The sequence below is a fragment of the Panthera tigris genome, chromosome A2 (assembly GCF_018350195.1).
Source record: "Panthera tigris isolate Pti1 chromosome A2, P.tigris_Pti1_mat1.1, whole genome shotgun sequence".
In the NCBI taxonomy this organism is placed as follows: domain Eukaryota; kingdom Metazoa; phylum Chordata; class Mammalia; order Carnivora; family Felidae; genus Panthera; species Panthera tigris.
This window is the reverse complement of record NC_056661.1, coordinates 162,413,383-162,434,309: the sequence shown is the minus strand read 5'-3', so window position 1 is coordinate 162,434,309 and position 20,927 is coordinate 162,413,383. Positions and strand designations below refer to the sequence as shown.

Genomic DNA, 20,927 nt, shown 5'->3' with positions numbered 1-20,927 from the left:
TTTATTTAATATGTTTTTTAAATTTACATCCAAGTTAGTTAGCATACAGTGCAACAATGATTTCAGGAGTAGATTCCTTAATGCCCCTTACCCATTTAGACCATCCCCCCTCCCACAATCCCTCCAGCAACCCTCTGTTTGTTCTCTATATTTAAGAGTCTTTTATGTTTTGTCCCCCTCCCTGTTTTTATATTATTTTTGCTTCCCTTCCCTTATGTTCATCTGTTTTGGATCTTAAAGTCTTCATATGAGAGAAGTCACATGATATTTGTCTTTCTCTGACTAATTTCGCTTAGCATAAAACCCCCTAGTTCCATCCACGTAGTTGGAAATGGCAAGATTTCATTCTTTTTGATTGCCAAGTAATACTCTATTGTGTATATATACCACATCTTCTTTATCCATTCACCCATCGATGGACATTTGGGCTCTTTCCATCCTTTGGCTATTGTCGATAGTGCTGCTAGAAACATGGGGGTGCATGTGTCCCTTCGAAACAGCACACCTGTATCCCGTGGATAAATACCTAGTAGTGCAATTGCTGGGTCATAGGATAGTTCTCTTTTTAATTTTTTGAGGAACCTCCATACTATTTTCCAGAGTTGGCTGCACCAGTTTGCATTCACCAGCTGCATCTTTGCCAACATCTGTTGTTGCCCGAGTTGTTAACATTAGCCATTCTGACAGGTGTGAGGCAGTATCTCAGTGTGTTTTTGATTTGTATTTCCCTGATGATGAGTGATGTTGAGCATTTTTTGTGTTGGTTGGCCATCTGGATGTCTTCTTTGGAGAAGTATCTATTCATGTCTTTTGCCTATTTCTTCACTGGATTGTTTGTTTTTTTGGGTGTTGAGTTTGATCTTTCATCCGTTTTGAATTTAATTTTTGTGTATGGTGTAAGGAAGTGGTCCAGGTTCACTCTTCTGCACATTGCCGTCCAGTTTTCCCAACACCATTTGTCAAGGAGACTGTCTTTTATCATTGGATATTCTTTCCCGTTTTGTCTAATATTAGTTGATCATATAGTTGTGGGTCCGTTTCTAGGTTTTCTGTTCTTTCCATTGATCTATGCGTCTTTTTTGTGCCAGTAACATACTGTCTTGATGACTACATCTTTGTAATGTTGCTTGAAATCTGGAATTGTGATGCCTCCGGTTTTTTCTTTTTCAGGATTGCTTTGACTCTTCAAGGTCTTTTGTGAGCCCATGCAAATTTTGGGGTTGTTTGTTAGAGCCCTGAAAGACATCACTGGTGGTATTTTGATGGGAATTGCATTAAATATGTAGATTGCTTAGACATTGTATCGACATTTTAACAACGTTTGTTCTTCCAATCCATGAGCATGGGATGCTTTTCCATTTATTTGTGTCTTCTTCAATTTCTTTCCTAAGTGTTCTATGGTTTTCAGAGTATAGATCTTTTCTCTCTTTAGTTAGGTTTATTCCTACGTCTCCCATGGTTTTTGGTGCAAATGGGATCTATTCCTTAATTTCTTGTTCTGCTGCTTTATTATTGGTGTATAGAAATGCAACAGATTTCTGCACATTGATTTTATATCCTGACACTTAGCTCAATTAGTGTATTCTAGCAATTTTTTTGGTGGAGTCTTTTGGGTTTTCTACAGAGAGTATCATGTTGTCTGCAAATAGTGAAGGTTTGACTTCTTCCTTGCTGATTTGGATGCCTTTTATTTCTTTTTGTTGTCTGATTGCTGAGGGTAAGACTTTCAGTACTATCTTAAATAGTAATAGAGTGGATATCCTTGTCTTGTTCTTTACTGTAGGGGAAAGGCTCTGTTTTTCCCCATTGAGGATGATATTAGCTGTGGGTCTTTCATATATGGCTTTATGATGTTGAGATATATTCCCTCTATCTCTATTTTGTTGAGGGTTTTTATCAAGACTAGATGCTGTATTTTGTCAAATGCTTTGTCTGCATCTATTGATGGATCATATAGTTCTTATCCTATCCTTTCTTCTTTTTTTTTACGATTTATTTTTGAAAGAAAGAGTGGGCACGAGTGGGGAAGGGACAGAGAGAGAGGGGGGGAGACACAGAATCTGAAGTGGCTCCAAGCTCTGAGCTGTCAGCACAGAGCCTGATGTGGGGCTCAAACTCACAGGCTGTGAGATCATGACCTGAATCAAAGTTGGATGCTCAACCTACTGAGCCCCCCAGTGCCCATCCTTTCTTTTATTAATGTGGTGTATCATGTTGATTGATTTGTGGATACTGAACCAGCCCTGCATCCCAGGAATAAACCCCACTTGATCATGGTGAATAATAATTTTAATGTACTGTTAAATTCAATTTGCTAATATCATTGAGAATTTCTGTATCCATGTTCATCAGGGGTGTTGGCCTGTAATGCTCCTTTTCAGTGAGGTCTTTGTCTGGTTTTGGAGTCAAGGCAATGCTGGCTTCATAGAATGAGTTTGGAAGTTTCCTTCCATTTCTATTTTTTTGTTTGTGTTTTTGGAACAGTTTGAGAAGAATGGGTATTAACTCTTCTTTAAATGTCTGGTAGAATTCTCCTGGGAGGCGATCCGGCCCAGGACTCTTGTTTGTTGGGAGACTTTTGATTACTGATTCAGTTTCTTTGCTGGTTTTGGGTCTGTTCAAATTTTCTATTTCTTCTTGTTTCAGTTTTGGTGGTTTGTGAGTTTCTAGGATTTTGCCCTGTGTTGGACTCTGCTGACAGCTCGGAGCCCAGAGCCTGCTTGGGATTCTGTGTCTCCCTCTCTCTTTGCCCCTCCCCTGCTCACGCTCTGTTCCTCTCTCTCTGCCCCTCCCCTGGCTCACACTCTGTCTCTCTCTGTCTCTCAAAAATGAATAAACATTTAAAAAAATTAAAAAAAAAAGTCTTTCTGAATAATTACATCAAAGCTGTAACTATGGACTGTGCTGGTAGGAAGGAGCAAAGTGGACAGAAATGAGTGATGATTTAGACCTAGATCTAACCACACATGATGAAGGAAAGTGGGGCATGAAAGGGAGATTGGAGACCAAGAAAGTACTCTGGGGGGCTGGATGGTTGCGGGTGGGTAGAGGGCATCACATTATCCACCCGAAGAGGAAAGGACCATGGGAGGAAGAATGGGTTCGAGGGAGTAGAAAGAGCTCTCCTTTTGAAACGTTGGGGTTAGGATGCCTTTGGGACACACATCCTACAGGAGAGTAACCTGTAGGCAGTGAGATGCGCAAGCTTCTGGCACAGAAGGACCTGGGAAGGAGCTAGAACTATGTCACTGGCATGTAGTCATTGAGGCACGATGCGGATGAGGCTACTGAGAAGGGGAAGGGAGAAAAGAAACAGGGCCTTGGGGAAACCTATGGAGTCAATGGCAGGGTCCCAGGTCCAGAGCAGTGTACCTTGTCCGCATCTAGGGCCACCAGGATGGAGTGCCAAGCCACGCAGGCTGTTGGGGACAATTGGAGGCCAGCCTCCAGTCCACCAGGAAACCAAAGTGCAGATCTGAAGCCTGGTTAGTACCATCCCGAGGCTGGGGGTCAAGCTGCAGCTCCGTGGGCACCCAGCCAATACCCACTTTCCCGAGTGACGGTAACACTGAGGTCAGGGCAGCTAAAACAAATTCAGAGCTTTGGGGGCTTCCAGAAATGACTTAGAATAGAACCGAGCTGGTGAGGTCTCCAGGCCTGCCGTTGAGTAGATAGTGGAAAGCAGGACAGAATAGGCTTGGGGCATATACCTCTGGTTCTGCGAATTGAGCCAAGTTGCTGGAGCGCTCAGAGCCCCAGTTTCCCCCTGTAAGTAGGAGATCCTGGTGGCACCCACCTCACAGGTTTATTATGAAGACTGAGTTGATATTTGCAAGATTTCAGAGCAGTGCATGTCACACAGATGAGCACTTGTTAAACAAAGGAAACGTATTTTTCTCCTTCACCCCATGACTTAAACATGCCATTTCTGCAGGGAAGGCCATCTAAGACACACACCTCCCTCAACACAAGTCTAGATTACCCTCTCATATGATCTGTTGGTACCCTGTACTTCTCCTCCACTGTACGTATCAAAAATACCTAATCATCAGGGCGCCTGGGTGGCTCAGTCAGTTGAGCGTCTGACTTCGGCTCAGGTCATGATCTCACGGCTGGTGGGTTCGAGCCCCGCGTCGGGCTCTGTGCTAACAGCTCGGAGTCTGGGGCCGGCTTCGGATTCTGGGTCTCCCTCTCCCTCTCTCTCTGCCCTCTCCTGCTCATGCTGTCTCTCTCTGTCTCTCAAAAATAAATAAACATTAAAAAAATTAAAAAAAAAAACAACCTAATCATCTCTCTCTACTTCAACAGAATGGAAGCTCCAAGCCATCGGAAGCCACGTTTGCACTGCATGAGGCTGCATTGCACACAAGGCACAGCCCTTTGCGCATAACGGGTTCTTAGTGTTGTTGAGTGAATGAACGAACGAACGAATGAATGAACGGGCGAGGGTTGTGCCTTCTTCCGAATGCCCAGCATGTGGCAGAGCCTCACATAGGAGGTGTCCCTTAAATGACGGCTACGTTGACCCTAACCAGAACTCCTGAGAGAGTCTAACCTAGCAAAATACAGATCTGGGTACTGTCACCATACAGGTGTTAGCTACGGCCTCGGGAGTAGATACAGGTATGCCACGGCCCCTGGCCGGTCAGCACGGAGGTGCTACACCCAGTCCTGGTGACCTGCCCTGCCAGGTGCTGTCTCTTTAGTCTCTGGATCATGGGAAGCCCACAGGTCTCCCCGGGAGCAGGTGCGCTGCCTGTGGGAGGCTATCAGTTCAGAACTGAGGTTCTTTCCCACCAGATAAGGAAATACTGCACTATATTAAGTCAGCCCAGAGGAGCACATGGAGGGAGAAGGGACAGCTGATAAGATAACAGTCCTGGGAATACCCACGCTTCAGAGATGCACAGAAGAAATTCCTGCAGAGGAAACTGAGAGCAACAGAGCTATGGAGGAGGAACCAGAACACTGTTCTAGAGTGCCAAATGTTGCAGCCACCTCCAGTACATAGAAGAACAAAGCCGTCCACTAGGGACATCAATATTAAATGGGTGACAGTTCCCCGAGGGATGTCCCTGAGTGCTGAGGGCCGCCAGGATGCTGATTTATTGGAAAGAAGAGTGAGGAACGGAGACGAACGTACAGGTGTCAATGGTCTCGTATCAGGAAAGACAGGGCCCCTTATCTCGGTTAGAAACCACTGGTGATGTCAAGAGAGCTCTCTAGCTATTTATTAACTTACGTGTTTGTGAGAAGAGAGACTCACACATACTTAAAAAAATATGAAGGGGCCATTAGGAACGGAGCAGTCGACAATACTGAAGCAAGGATAATTAGTACCTTTGAATAATAAGTTAGCTGCTATTGGCTATCTGAAGGGAAGAGAGAGCCAGAAAAAGGAAGACACCCCCTCTTCAAATATGTACGTATCTATCATTCACAAAATTGATTTTATTCTGAGACAAACAATGTGCTCATTAAGATATTAGGTCCTGAAAGGGGGAAAGCCCATGTACCATATTCACAAAGAGCGATGTAATAAAACAGGGAATAATCAACCAACCAATGAAAAGCACTAAAGGCCTGGATATTCTAAAATAATGCCTGCATCAAAAGGGAACATATGATTGGGGCTGGGGCGGAGGGTTGCGGGGGGAGAAGCAATAAAAAATAATCAGCTCACAACATACTGCCAAAGTATGTTATGTATTGCTCTAGATGTGTTTCTATTCACAATAAAGTGTCTGAAGCATTATGAGAGAAGTCTGTGCTTAAAAGAACACTAAGCCAGTGAACAAAGCCAAAGGAAGGAAGTGGGAGAGAAAAAGTCAGAAAAAGAAAACACAAAAAAGCAATTACAGTAAACATTTTAATGCATCCTAAGAAAATATATGCAGTTCCAAGCATGATCTCTGCAGATGATTTCAGAATGTAAAGAACAGATGGCAACATTTAAAGAATAATTATAGCTGTCACTTATTAAGTAGCTTCCATAAATTATCTGTCTTTACAGCTTTGTAATAAAGATCTTTTTCTTTTTTTTTTTTTTCATTTTACCCGCAAGGAAACTAAAGCTCAACCAGAATTTGAATTTAGTCATTGATTAAGCTGTTTCCTCTACACCAGGTTGTCTCTGTTGGCAAGAGACGAACAAGGCAGAGAAAAGTGAGAAAAATTAAGGGTGATCAGGGTGAGCGCACAGCCCAGATTTTCATGCACAGTTCAAAGTGGCCGTTATAAAAATCTATTAGAATTTAGTCAAAAGCCAAAACTTATCTATGATAAACACACCATAAATATCCGAACAGTACCTTAGTGTTTTCTTCAGACTCTCTCTCCAGGAATATTTACCTTGTACTTTATTCTCTACCCCAATTATTTCATTAAATCTTCACAAAATTGGAATTTAAGAAACCAAATGAGCAAAGGAAAAAAAAAAAAAGAAAGAGAGAGAGAGACAAACCAAGAAACAGCCTCTTAACTCTAGAGAACAAATTTCTGGTCATCAGAGGGGAGGTGGGCCAAGGGGTGGGTTGAACAGGTGACGGGGTTCAAGGAGTGCACCTGTTGTGATGAGCACAGGGTGAAGCATGGACTTGTTGCATCACTATATTGTACACCTGAAACTAACATAACGCTGTGTGTTAACTATACTGGGATTAAAACAAAATAAACAAACGGGCGCGTGGGTGTCTCAGTCGGTTAAGCAACCTCCTTCGATCTCACAGTTTGTGAGTTCAGGCCCCGTGCTGGGTTCTGCGCTGACAGCTCAGAGCCTGGAGCCTGCCTCAGATTCTGTGTCTCCCTCTCTCTGCCCCTCTCTCACTCGTGCGCGTGCACTCTCTCTCTCAAAAATATACTTATTTTTAATTTTTAAAAATTAACTTTAATTAAAAAAAAAAACCAAATATTCACAAAATCCTGAGAATGGCATTTACATTTATTCCTATTTACTGGGTGCTGACCAAGGATCCTACAGAGCTGGGACCCATTCTGATGTCTAACGTCCACTGATCTAATATCACGGGAATATCTACAAGCCAAATCTACGTTCACATTTGAGATGTAATTCACATTCCACAAGAAATTCACCCTTTTACAGTATACAATGACTATTTTCACAAGGTTGCCCAATGATCACCACTCTCTCATTCTGGAACATTCTCACCACCTCACAAAGAGCCCTGGGACCTATCAGCACTCACTCACCTACCTTCTGTTTCTATGGATTTGCTTAGGCTGCACCTTTCCTAGGGCCGGACTTAGTCATATAAATATGTGGCCTTTTGTGTCTGACTTCTTTCACTCACCATACTGTTTTCAAGGTCCACCATGCTGTAGCAGGTATCCCGGGATTCAAGAGTTGAAAGACCAACCCAGACGTCCCCTACCAAGTCCTCTCAACTTGCAGATAGAGAAACCGAGGCCTAAGATAGCCCACAGAGTTAGTGGCACCCGAGTCCGCCACCGTCTAATTCTGTTATTTCTACCGCACCACAACCGCCAAGAAAATCGGTGTAACAAAATAGAGCTTTCACAAATAAATAAAAATATTGCATTAGGTCAACACCTCATACGTTAGAAATAAAACAGCATACAGTAATATAAGCTGATATTTTACTATTGTCAAATTTTGCAAGGAGCCCCCTAGATCCTTTATTTCATGTGATGCGGGAACGGTACCGGATGTTCAGGCGGGAAAACGGGGCATAAATACCACGGCACGCCTCTGGACTTGATGTCAGCTTTCACTCTCTCTGTACAAAGCGAACTATTTAGAAAGTAGAGTCTGAATTACCCTTAACGAAAGCTCCAAATTTTCTGCTCCCCAGAGGTTCATGCCCTTGTCATACTGTCCGATCTCATGAAAGTAATGTCTATTTATAGCAAAAATTCCCCCAGCCATTGCAGGTGACCTAAAAAGGATACATAAATATTAAATCACAGGTTCAGCCATTATGGATTTTTGCCAAAATTACGGTGAATGTTAGCAATAACGTGAAAACTAGAAAATGACGATATTAATACCAAAATCGTTAAGTTAATGTATATTTAACTTGATGGATATACATTACATTGAATGTAAAATTAGTAAATTGAAGCCATAACTACCTAAAAGTAGGCAGTAACTTTCCACTTAGCTCTCACCAAATTGTGTAAGCTATATATTCTAAATGTTGTCTTTTTCTTTTTCTTTTTTTTTAAAGTTTCTTTAGTTTTGAGAGAGAGAGAGAAAGAGAGAGAGGGCATGAGCAGGGGAGGAGCAGAGAGAGAGGGAGACACAGAATCCGAAGCAGGCTCCAGGCTCCGAGCTGTCAGCACAGAGCCTGACATGGGGCTTGAACTCATGACCTGTGAGATCACGACCTGAGCCAAAGTCGAATGCTTAACTGACTGAGCCACTCAGGCGCCCCAAATGTTGTCTTGTTCTTAAAAGGGAACATTATCTTTAGAATGTGAGTTTCCCCTGGAGATAACTACTTGACTTGGGGAGCAGAGCTTACAGATCTCCCTTTCTAAGTGCGTTAAGTGAATATACTATTTACTTCTGGGAAAACCATGAAGTTACAAAGCATCTTTTTTGTTTTGTTTTGTTTTGTTTTGTTTTGTTTTGTTTTGTTTTGTTGTCCCACAACAGCAAGGCCCAATAACACCGAACTGAGTAGTATGAAAATAATTTCAAGTTCATTTATTCATTCATGTTTGAAAAAGTACACAGGAAGCACCTGTGATGTGTTAGGGGGAAGTTAGTGCATCAACGGGCCAAGATCCCAGCTCGTGCGGGGGGCCAGGGTGGAGGGAGGGACACTAGTCGCTGCAGTGGTGCCAGAGAAAGACGATGGAATCGTGGATAAGGTAACGGGACGTGGTCCAGTGTCTGATGTATTTTGAGGACGGGAGCCAGCAGGTTTGCTTACAGGTGGGGGGTGGGGTGAAGGAAGAAGAGAAGGGTGAAGGCTCACTCCAGCGTGTTGGCCCGGGGACCTCACATCTGCACTGAGATGGAGATACCGAGTGGGCAGGTTTTGGGGGGAAGATTCAGCTGGGGACATGAGTGAGCTCTCCATTCACTCTAGTGGAGACGCCAGTAGGCAGGTGCATGGAAGCGTCTGGCACTCTGAGAGTGGCCGGGGGGAAGAGACATAACTTTGGGAGTCCTCAGGATACGGGGGATACACAGCACTCTGGCAGCGAGGGGGGGTGGGGGGTGGAGGAGACCACGAAGAACCGTCCCGGGCACGGTGACAGCAAGAGGTCGGAGGGAAGAGAGGGAAAGCGGAGCCACCGGTGTAGGAGGAAGACCGGAAAACCGTCTGCCGATGGGCCCCGAGGTGAGGACTGAGAACCAGCGCGGCACCGACACGGGAAGACCACCAGCGCGTTTTAGCGGGTGGGGGCGCAGAGCCAGATTCAAGCGAGTCTGAGACACCAGAGTTCAGAGTTGGAGATCGTGACACAGCCAGCTTTTTCTAAGAGGCTTTAATGCAAAGGAGAGCAGAGGAAAGGAGAGGCGGCCGATAAAGGAAGATTGTTTTTTGTAATTGGGAGAGGAAACGGTGGGCCTCGAGAGGAGCGGTCTCATCTGGTGGGCCAGATGCGACCCGCCCCGTCTGCGCCCTGGGTCACCGTGATCCTGGCCAAGCCAGGGGGCCCCGCTGCCACAGCGTTGCACTGAAATTACATCTCTACCCGACTTCCTTCGCACTGGACTCTACACCCTCGAGGGCAAAGGCCACGTTTTCTGTTGTGACCACAGCGTCTGGCAGCAAAGAGTTGTTAAACTGGTAACTGAAGCAGGTTCACAAACGGGTCTTTAAAGTTAGGCTGTAGGTTCTGTTGAAAATAGGGTTAAAAAATACGTGCAGCTCAGAGAACCCAAGTTACACCCTTTCAAAAGGGAAAGCTTTTATTCTAAAAAAAAAAAGTATCTCGAAACCGCTGGGAAGTGTGTGCATGTGTGTGTGTGTGTGTGTGTGCACATGCGTGTGTCTTACCGGAGAAACGTTGAGTCGTGGTGCTAACTCAGGCACGTCTGAGACACCGGGAGAAAGGATAAAATGTCGTGATGCGTCCTTGAAAAGGCCCCGGGTGGAGTACAGGGGGCACGTCCCTTGGTAGCGGTGATCTCCCCCCACCCCTGCACGTCCCCTCCCTGGGGAAGCTGCGGGGGGAGCCACTGGTGTGAGCTCAACGCCACAATTCTCCTTGCTTCCTCTAAGTTTGCCAAAATTCCTTGCATCTACATTTTTTTTTTGAGCTGTTGCAAATGTGAAGAAATGTATCTTCAGATGTGAATGCTAATTAATGCCATGGATAATACCTAAAATTCATTTTTCCTTTTAACCCTTTAAAACTACCGACTTTTTCTTACGTTATCATACATTATCCTTATGATGTAACAGTCGAGCGTTGAACCACATGAGTTTGAACTGTGTGGGTCTACTTACATGTGGATTTTTAGATAAATACAGCACAGTACTGTAAGTGTATTTTCTCTTCCTTCTGATATTAACATTTTTTTTTGCTCTAGCTTATTGTAAGAATACAGTATGTGATACACGTGGCATTTCAAACGTGTTAATCGGGGCGCCTGGGTGGCTCTGTCGGTTGAGCGTCCAACTTCAGCTCAGGTCACGATCTCGCGGTCCGTGAGTTCGAGTCCCGCGTCAGGCTCTGGGCTGATGGCTCGGAGCCTGGAGCCTGCTTCTGATTCTGTGTCTCCCTCTCTCTCTGCCCCTCCCCCGTTCATGCTCTGTCTCTCTCTCTGTCTCAAAAATAAACGTTAAAAAAAAAAAAACGTGTCAATCAACTGTTTATGTTATCAGTAAGACTTCAGTCAACAGTAGGCTCTTAGTAGTTAAGTTTTTGGGGAGTCAAAAGTTAGTATGTACAATATACATTCTATAAATAATTAGTATCATACTGTTTTTTATGGCCTGAGTTTTTATTTAGCCTATTGTGAGAATTTTCCTTTTACATTAGCTTTCAAAAACTTTGTATAATATTCTACAGAGTATGAATATAGTTTTTAACCATTTTAATATTGAACGTTTATGTTGTTTTTATTTCCTAACTGATATGAATGTTGATACAATGTGTGTCTCTGATTTACTTCTCCTTAATTTCTTAGGGAAACATTTCAAGAAGTGGGAGTGTTGCGTTAAAGAATAACATAAGATTTTTAATGTATATTGTCAGATTGTTTTCAAAAAGCACGTGTGACTATGTGTATACTAACAGTGTATTAGAATTCAAAAAACGTTACTACTCAGCGACTATCAGGAATATAATTTCCCTAGTAAAATTTTTAGAGCCTAAAGCACGCCTGATGTGTGAAATATGGAAACATCACAAAATTATGTAGATCTTTTTTGTAAATGGAATACTTCATTTTAAATTAAATAAGTTCATTTTGAGATGAACTCCAAAGATCGATGGTTTATTTTTTTTTTCAGTAAATTAAGATGTCTACGCACGACCTTTTATTTATTTATTTAATTTCAAAATTTTTTGAGTTTATTTATTTTGAGAGAGAAAGAGAGAGAATGAGCAGGCAGAGGGGCAGAGAGAGAATCCCGAGCAGGCTCCATGCTGTCAGCACAGAGCCCGATGTGGGGCTCGAACTCACGAACCGTGAGATCATGACCTGAGCCGAAACCAAGAGTTGGATGCTCAACCGACTTGAGCCACCCAGGCGCCCCCACGTTCCATTTTATTTAAATAAAATGTGTCTTTGTCCCTTTTCATTTCGAAGTCTCTAACAGTAACAACAGCAAGTATGTATGCTGATCGCTTCCCCTGTGTCAGGCCTTGAGCTACGTTCTTTCCAGGTGGTTCTCACTTAATCTCCTCACTAAATCAGAGAGGCATGTGTTTTATTATCATCACCATTTCACAGGTGAAGGTACTGAAACTGAAGTAACAGACCCAGCAGAGGCTACCTTACTGCACAACTCCATGGATGCCAGTCACCTCTAGTCTTTGTGAACAGTACCTTCTGGAGATGAGCAGTACACAGCCTATACAGCTGTACGCAGCAGCCCTGAACAGCTAACAAGTGATGGCTGGAGCAGAGCAAAGATCGGAGTCATACACAGTGGAAGGCGCGTGAAGGGATCTATTATCCTAAAAGCAATGGAAAGACATCGGGTGACACGGGCAAGGTGGAGTTTTAAGAACCATGAATGTAGCCAGAGAGAGATCGGCCTGAGGGAGGACAGCCTGCAGGCCAGACTGTTCCTTACAGTGAGGGCCTGGACCATGGGGACAAGCAGAGAGATGGACAGATGTGGTTGCGAGTCGTCACAATGGATGGGGCACCTGGAGCGGGTTAATCACTGGGTTAGAGTAGGCAGTGGGAGACTGCAGGTGTGGTCATGCTTATGGCTATGTAGCATTCCATTATGGTTCCAGAGTAAGGTACTAAATAATTCCCCGGTTATTCCTCCCGACTTAGTCCTTATCTCATCCTCGAATTGCGTCACCAAGGGCAGGGGCTCAGGGTGGGGATAGGTACTGGGATCAAGGGAAGTGATAAGGTTTGGAAAACCCACTTGGAGCAGTGAGTGAGTAAAGGGACTGTGGAGAAGCACGAGACTGAAACTATCAACGTGTAGAAGCGTTAAGTTCACGTCTCTTAAAGGAACAAAAAACAGATGGCGGGCTTGGTCCAGAGTTGGAGATTCGCAGGGCTACTGTGGCAGAAGGGGACAGGGATGTGGCAGTTGAAGGTATTGGCAAGAAGAACCGTGAATTTATAGATCAGAAAGTCTAGGCCACAGAAGAAGAAAGAAACCGTGAACAGTAAAAGCAGAAATCAAAGAACTGGGGATCCTGATGATGTCCAGGGGGAGGTGTGGGCGGAGCAGAGCAGGAAAAAGTTAGGAACATCCCAGGCTGTGGCCAAAGAGACGATATCCGGTAATTTAGAAAAGAAAGGTACAGGATATGGCTGTAGGAATAATAGTAGCTAACAGGTATAAAATAGCTAATATATATGTAGTACTTATTATGATGGACAGATACTGCTCTAAGCTTTGATATACAGTGAGTCATTTAATTCTCTAACAACCCTGTAACATATCATTATCCAGACTTTACACATAAGGAAATAAGGTGCAAAGAGGTTAAGCAGCTTGCATAAGGTCAACAGCTCTAGTTAAATTAGAGACAAAGATCAAGGACTTGCTAAGCTATAGTGTTAGAAAATTGACTCATGTGGTTTGTGAAACAGAGAGGCTAGCAGTAAAAGAAGAGAAGGAGGCTGGCGTCAGAGTTTTCAGGAAATGTGGGGAGTGACCTGGAGGAAGTCTCCAGCAATAGCCTCATAGATGCAGTTAAAAGTCCCAACATCAAATTGTTCTCACATGTAGAAATACATTTTCCCAGACCAATAATCAAGGAAAATCATATTCATCTGTATAAAATTACTGATGAAAGCACTGAGATAAATATTTTATATATGAATTTAGCAAAGACATCTACTTTTGCTGAGCTATCCACAGCACTAGCATTTGCTTCATTGACCACATACAACTTGCTCCTGAGAACCATGGCCACCTTCTAAAGATGGACACCTGAAACCAGAGGGACACTATCCATGGTGGTGTTTTCTTTCTCTCTCTCTCTCTCTCTCTCTTTCTTTCTTTCTTTTTTCTTTCCTTCCTTCCTTCCTTCCTTCCTTCCTTCCTTCCTTCCTTCCTTCAAGTAGGCTCCATGCCCAACATGGGGCTCAAGCTCACCACCTGTGATCAAGAGTCACATACTCTACTGACCGAGCCAGCTGGGCGCCCCCATGGCAGTGTTCCTAACGAGGGTGAGATGCTCATTTCCAATCAGAGAAACTGAAAATCTACCAAATTCTATTATTATAGATCTTTAGAGACAACATAAGTGACAAAATATTTCTCTTCATTAAGCCCAAGAGATGGAAAAAATAATCTCTGAAAGCTTCTCCTGCCGCCCCCCGCCACCATGTCTCAATACATATATGATATTTCCCCGTCACCTGAAGGAATCTCACCGAATGGGTAGAGTGGGTCCTTCTGGTCCATCCATCTCATAAGAGAAGACATTATCCCATTTAAATTGTAGGTGCCAGTTGAAAGCACCCCTTACAACAGGAGAGGGCCAGTATTCTAGGGTCACAGAATCAATGACATCTATCAGAGGACACACCACCATTTTGGGGTCCTTGGCAATGGCATGCAGCAGGGGCTCCAGCCATACTTTATTCACCTCGCAGTGGCTATCCAGGAACACCAGAATGTCCCCTGGGGAGGCAAGAATAGGCTAGTGTTAGTGCATATGGACGAAACATCCGACGACCCAGATCGCAGTTCAATGCAAGGAGTACCTGTTGAGCGTTTACTATGTGTTTGGCTTTTATGGTGCATTCCATTTCACTGGCGGTGGGTTGGGACTAGAAACTCATACTTTATTTTGTGCAAAAATGTGGGCCATGATGTGTCATAGAAGTTCAGAAGTTGGTGAACTGTGGGTTAGAGAGTAGTTTGAAGATTCTAAAGAAGTAGGTGGGGGGCACCTGGGTGGCTCAGTTGGTCAAGTGAACGGCTTTTGGTTTCAGCTCAGGTCATGATCTCACAGTTTATGAGTTCAAGCCCCGCATCAGACTCTGCACTGACAGCTTGGAACCTGCTTGGGATTCTCTCTCTCTCTCTTTCTCTCCCTCCCCCCCCTCCCTCCTTCCCACTCTCTCTGCCCCTCCTCTGCTCACACACACACACAGTCTCTCTCTCAATATAAATGAAACTTATAAAAAAGGTTTTTCTCAAGCTGTCAGCACAGAGTCCAACGTGGGGCTCGAACCCATGGACCACGAGATCATGATCTGAGCTGAAGTCAGACACTCAACCCACTGAGCCACCCAGGGGCCCCGATGCATAACCATTTTTGTTCTTGAGTTCAAGCTTTAATGAGTGTCTGCTTAGAGAACATGGGGAAAATTGGCATGGCCAAAGTAAAGAAAACATGTTGCTAAAGTACATTAGATGAGCTCAGATTGGAAGGGACCTCAAAATTCAGGTGCAGAGTTCAGACTTTTTCTTGCAGCCAACATAAAATCATAGGAAGTTATGAGAAATAGCCCATGTTTGATGAGAAGAGTTAATATTATTCATATGGTAATAATCCCCAAATTGATCTATAGATTCATACAATCCTTATCAAAATCATACCTGGTTCTTCTTGCAGAAACTGATCCCAAAATTCGTGGAGAAAGGCAAGGACCCAAATTAGCTAAAACAATCTTGAAAAAAGAACAAAGCTGAAGGACTTCTGGATTTCAAAACTTACTACAAAGCTATAATAATAAAACAATATGATACTGTCAGAAGGAAAGACATAAAGACCAAAGGATAGAATTGAGGTCATAGACATAAACCAAATATCTGTGGTCAATTGATTTTTGACAAGGGTGCCTAGACAATTCAATGGGGGAAAAATAGTTTCTTCAATAAACAGCCCTGACCCAACTGGACACCCACATGAGAAAGAATGAAGTTGGACCCCCTACCTCATAGAAAACACAAAAATTAAGTCAAATCAATCACAGACCTAAAAAGGTCAGAGCTGAAACTATAAAACTTTTAGAAGAAAATATAGGCATACATTTCTGACCTCAGGTTAGATGTGACACCAAAAATAGAAGTGACAAAACAAAAATAAGTAGGACTTCATCAAAATCAAAAACCTTTGTGCTTAAACAGACACCATGAAAAGGTTGAAAAAAGCCCACAGAATGGGGGAAATTGTTTGAAAATCACATATCTGATAAAGAACTTGCGTCCAGAATATATGAGGAACCCTTCCAAGTCAATAACAAAATGACAACTTAATTAAAACGTGGGCAAAGGATTTGAATACAGGCGCCTGGGTGGCTCTGTCAGTTAAGCATCCAACTCTTGATTTCAGCTCAGGTCATGATCTCACAGTAGTGGGATAGAGTCCTGCATCGGGCTCTGTGTTGAACATGGAGTCTCCCTCTCCCTCTCTCTCTGCCCCTTCCCACCTCAAAAATCAAATAAAAGTCTTAAAAAAAAAAAAAGGATTCGAATAGACATTTCTCCAAAGAAGATGGACAGATGGCTGATAAACGTACGAAAAGGTACTCAACATCATTAACCATTAGGAAAATGCTAACTAAAATCACAGTGAGAGAATACTTCACATCCACTAGGATGGCTAAAATCAGAAAGGCAGAGGATAACAAGTGTGGATGAGATTGTGGAGGAATTAGAACCCTGTCCGTCGCTGATAGCAATGTAAAATGTTGCAACCTCTTTCAAAACTTACGTGGTCGTTCCTCAAAAGTTACACATACACTTGCTATACAGCCCAACAATTCTACATCTAGGTACACACATACCCAAGAGAAAAGAAACAGGTTTATACAAAGTCTTGCCCATGAATGTTCATAGCAGCATTCTTCCTAAGAGTAAAAAAGTCATAACTTAGGGGCACTTGGGTGGCTCATTGGGTTAAGTGTCCAACTCTTGATTTCTGTTAAGGTCATGATCTCATGGTTTGTGGGTTTGAAGCCTGAGTTGGGCTCTGCACTGACAGCACGGAGCCTGCTTAGGATTCTCTCTCTCCCTCTGTCTCTCGTGCTCTTGAAGGAAGGAAGGAAGGAAGGAAGGAAGGAAGGAAGGAAGGAAGGAAAGGAAGAAAGAAAGAAAGAAAGAAAGAAAGAAAGAAAGAAAGAAAGAAAGAAAGAAAGAAAGAAGAAACTTAAAAAAAAATCATAACTCAAATGTCCAACAATGGGTGAATGGATAAACAAAATGTGAGATATCCAGGGGTGCCTGGGTGGCTCAGTTAGTTAAGCATCCAACTCCTGATTTTGGCTCAGGTAATGATCTCATGGTTCATGGGTTCAAGCCCCACATCAGGCTCTGTGCTGACAGCTCAGAGCCTGGAGCCCATTTCAGATTCTGTGTTTCCCTCTCTCTCTGCCCCTTCCCCGCTCATGCTCTATCTCTCTCTCAAAACTGAATAACCATAAACAAACAAAAAAAAATCTCACTCCTTATCTCTGCCCCTCTCCGTCACTTACATTCTCTCTCTCTTTCTCCAAATAAATAAATAAATAAACGTTTTTTTTAAAAAGTCCCATTTTGGGGTGCCTGGGTGGCTCAGTTGGTTAAGTGTTCGACTCTTGGTTTCAGCTCAGCTCATGATTTCACCGTTTTGTGAGTTCAAGCCCCATGATAGGCTCCGTGCTGACAGTGCGGAGCCTGCTTGGGATTCTCTCTCTCTCTCTCTCTCTCTCTCTCTCTCTCTCTCCCCCTCCTCCACTCACGCTGTCTCTGTCTCTCTCAAAATAAATAAACTTATAAAGAGTCCCATTTTGAACACATCTAATTTTTCATACTATTGGAAGTACACACAGTGTTCAACACTTTGCATTTTTCACTTCAAATAGCTTCTATAATATTACCCAACATTAACATTTTCAAAGCATGTCTGCTAATTTGACAGGTGAAAAATTAACATCCAGTTCTCAAGAGGCCATCTACAAATGGCCAACAAGCACATGAAAAGATTCTCAACATCATTAGTCGTTAAGGAAATGCAAATTAAAACCATAGTGAGATACCAATTCATCTCTACAAGGATGGCTGGAATTTAAAAAAAAATTTTTTTAATGTTTATTTATTTTTGAGAGAGAGAGAGAGACAGAGACATAGCATGAGCAGGGGAGGGGCAGAGAGAGAAGGAGACATAGAATCTGAAGTGGGCTCCAGGCTCTGAGCTGTCAACAAAGAGCCTGACGCAGGGCTCGAACCCACGGACTATGAGATCATGACCTGAGCTGAAGTTAGACGCTTAACCGACTGAGCCATCCAGGCGCCCCTAGAATTTTTTTCAAATCTTTTTTTTTTTTAATTTTTTTTTTCAACGTTTTTTATTTATTTTTGGGACAGAGAGAGACAGAGCATGAACGGGGGAGGGGCAGAGAGAGAGGGAGACACAGAATCGGAAACAGGCTCCAGGCTCCGAGCCATCAGCCCAGAGCCTGATGCGGGGCTCGAACTCACGGACCGCGAGATCGTGACCTGGCTGAAGTCGGACGCTTAACCGACTGCGCCACCCAGGCGCCCCTCAAATCATTTTTTAACTTTTATTTATTTTTGAGAGACAGAGAGAGACAGAGCATGAGCGGGGGAGGGGCAGAGAGAGAGGGAGACACAGAATCTGAAACGGGCTCCAGGCCCCAAGCTGTCAGCACAGAGCCTGACGCGGGGCTCGAACCCACAGACCACGAGATCAGGACCTGAGCTGAAGTCAGAGGCTCAACCCTCTGAGCCACCCAGGCGTCCCTAGAATTTTTTTTTTTTTTAAGACAGAAAATAACAAGTGTTGGCAAGGATGTGGAAAAATTGCAACTCTTCTTCCTGGCTGGTAGGAATGTAAATGGTACGGCTGCTGTAGAAACACTTAGCACTTCCTCAAAAAGTAGACTTCCTGTGCGACCCAGTAATTCCACTCCTAAGTACACACTCAAAAGAATTCAACTACACGTATGACCGTGTTCCTAGAAGTACTCCTTACAACAGTGAAAAGGTAAAAACAGCCCAAATGTCCAGCCACAGATAAATGGAGAACCAAACTATGGTATATTTATACGACGGAATATGATTCGGCCATAAAAAAGAATGACGGGAAGATACATGCTACCTGTAGAAGAATCCCCAAAACGTTGTTGGATGAAAAAGCCAGACACAAAAGGTATGACTCTATTTACATGAAGTATCCAGAATAAGTAAATCTAAAGACAGAACTCAGATTACTAATCTACCGGGGGCCGAGAGAAGGAAAAGTGGGGAGAATCTGCTGAATGGGGTTTTCTTTCGGGGGTGACGCAAATGTTTAGGGACAGGACAGAGAGTGTGCTTACAGATCACTATGAATGTACTAAGTGCTGTTTTACTGTTCACTTCAACATGGTTAATATCACGTTATGCAAATCTCACAACATTGAAAAAAATGACGTCTGCCAAAGAAGACCTACAAATGGCCAACAGGTACGTGAGAAGGGGTTCAACATCACTCATCATCAGGGAAACGCAAATCCAACCCACAACGAGCTGTCGCTTCACCCCGGTTAGAATGACTGTTACTAAAAAAGAGAAGAAATGAGTAGTGTTGGTGAGGATACGGAGACAAGGGAATCCCTGTGCCCTGTTTGTGCGGATGTAAATGGGTGCGGCCACTGCAGAAGATAGTGCGGAGGCTCCTCAAAAAATTACAGACAGAACTACCACGTGATCCAGCAATCCCACTTCTGGGCATGCATCACAAGAAAATGAAATCACTATCTTGAAGAGATGTCCACACCCCCGTGTTCATTGCAGCATATTGACGATGGCCAAGACATAGAAACAAGCTAAGGTGTCCGTCGAAGGACGAAAGGATGAAGTTATAGTATGTACATGATGGGGTATTATTTTAATACCAGCTATAAAAAAAGAAGAAAATCCTGCCACTGGTGACATGGATGGACATCGAGGGCATAATGCTCAGTGAACTAAGTCAGAGAAAGACGAATACCGTCTGATCTTCCTTATGTGTAAAATCTAAAAAAGACCCTGAACTCTTAAGAGTCAGAGAACAGATGGGTAGTTGCCAGAGGTAGGGGGTGGGCGATATAGGTGAAGGTGGTCAACACGTACAAATTCCCAGTTCTAAGATAAATAAGTCCCCGGGATGTAAGGAACAGCATGGTGACTATCGTTAACAACGCTGTGTTGGTATTTGAAAACCGCTGAGAGAGTAAATCTTAAAAGTTCTTGCATCACAAGAGAAAAAAAAATTGTAACTCCGCGAGGTAATGGACGTTAACTAAACCAGGTGGTGACCATTTCACAATATATACGTGTATCGAATCGTTACGTGATATGCCTAACATGGATTCAATGTCATGTATCGATTATATCTCAATTAAAACAATCAAAAATCTTGTTAAAATTATAGCTAGTGAGGTTCAGCTCTTTTCAGGTGATTAGCGATTTGTAAACGAAATGCTTATATTCTTTGTCCATTCAGGTTTTGGAACCATAGGTTGTTTGGTTTTTTAACGGCTTTGTAGATACATTTTACGTACGGAGAATATTAACTGTTTTCCTGTGAAAGTGGTACTAAGTCTCCTAGTCTCGAGCTATTTCACTGTATCATTCTTTGTCCACAACCGTGTGACTGTTTTGGGAGTCAGCTCTGTTCTTTCCCTCAGGTTTAAGCTTCGAAATTTCTACTTTATTCATAGAACAGATGAGTACTGATTGAGGGTTTTTTTTTTATGTTTTAAATTCTTATCACGATTTAATGGTTTGATTTTAAAAACTAAAATTAACGATAGAACTGGAACTTATTTGAGTTATGGTATGAGACGAAGATGAAAATTTTTCCCAAATTACTAATTACCTCCCAAATAACTGCCCCATCACGGCAGCGACAACGGAAAGGGCTTCCTTCCCATGCTGACTTGTGGTGTGCTATTTGTCATATGCAGTATACCCCTGGCACGGAAAGATTTAAATATTTTCAACTTTGGCAATTTTTTTATGGTTTTACTCAAAAATTTTTAAATTTTGTTATTTATTTCTTTAAATTTACGTCCAAATTAGTTAGCATATAGCGCAACAATGATTTCAGGAGCAGATTCCTTAGTGCCGCTACCCATTTAGCCCCTCCCCCCTAAACTTTGACAACGTTAATGACCCAGAAAGACAGCAAATGCAAAGTAATTTGAGATTACTCAATGCGCCATACCGAGCTTCTCTTCGTTCTGAGTTAAACTGGGAAGCATGTGGGAATCAGCTACCGACACCTACATTCCAATGAACTTCACGGTTTTTACACTCATCGCAAAGCATTTTATGGGGAAATTTACACGCCATAACGAGGGC

The 20,927-nt window shown here is 43.1% G+C and overlaps 1 protein-coding gene across 5 annotated transcripts in view; it reads right to left on the bottom strand.

Moving 5' to 3' along the window:
* GALNTL5 (polypeptide N-acetylgalactosaminyltransferase like 5) overlaps positions 1-20,927 on the bottom strand; it is a 56,136-nt gene that overhangs the window by 7,262 nt on the left and 27,947 nt on the right. For all 5 annotated transcript variants that reach the window (XM_007087530.3, XM_042975825.1, XM_042975819.1 and 2 more), the window contains 2 exons: positions 14,024-14,273; positions 7,799-7,916 (listed from right to left, as the gene is read on the bottom strand). In XM_007087530.3, the coding sequence (XP_007087592.2) occupies positions 7,799-7,916; positions 14,024-14,273 (368 nt within the window). The remainder of the gene's footprint in view (positions 1-7,798; positions 7,917-14,023; positions 14,274-20,927) is intronic.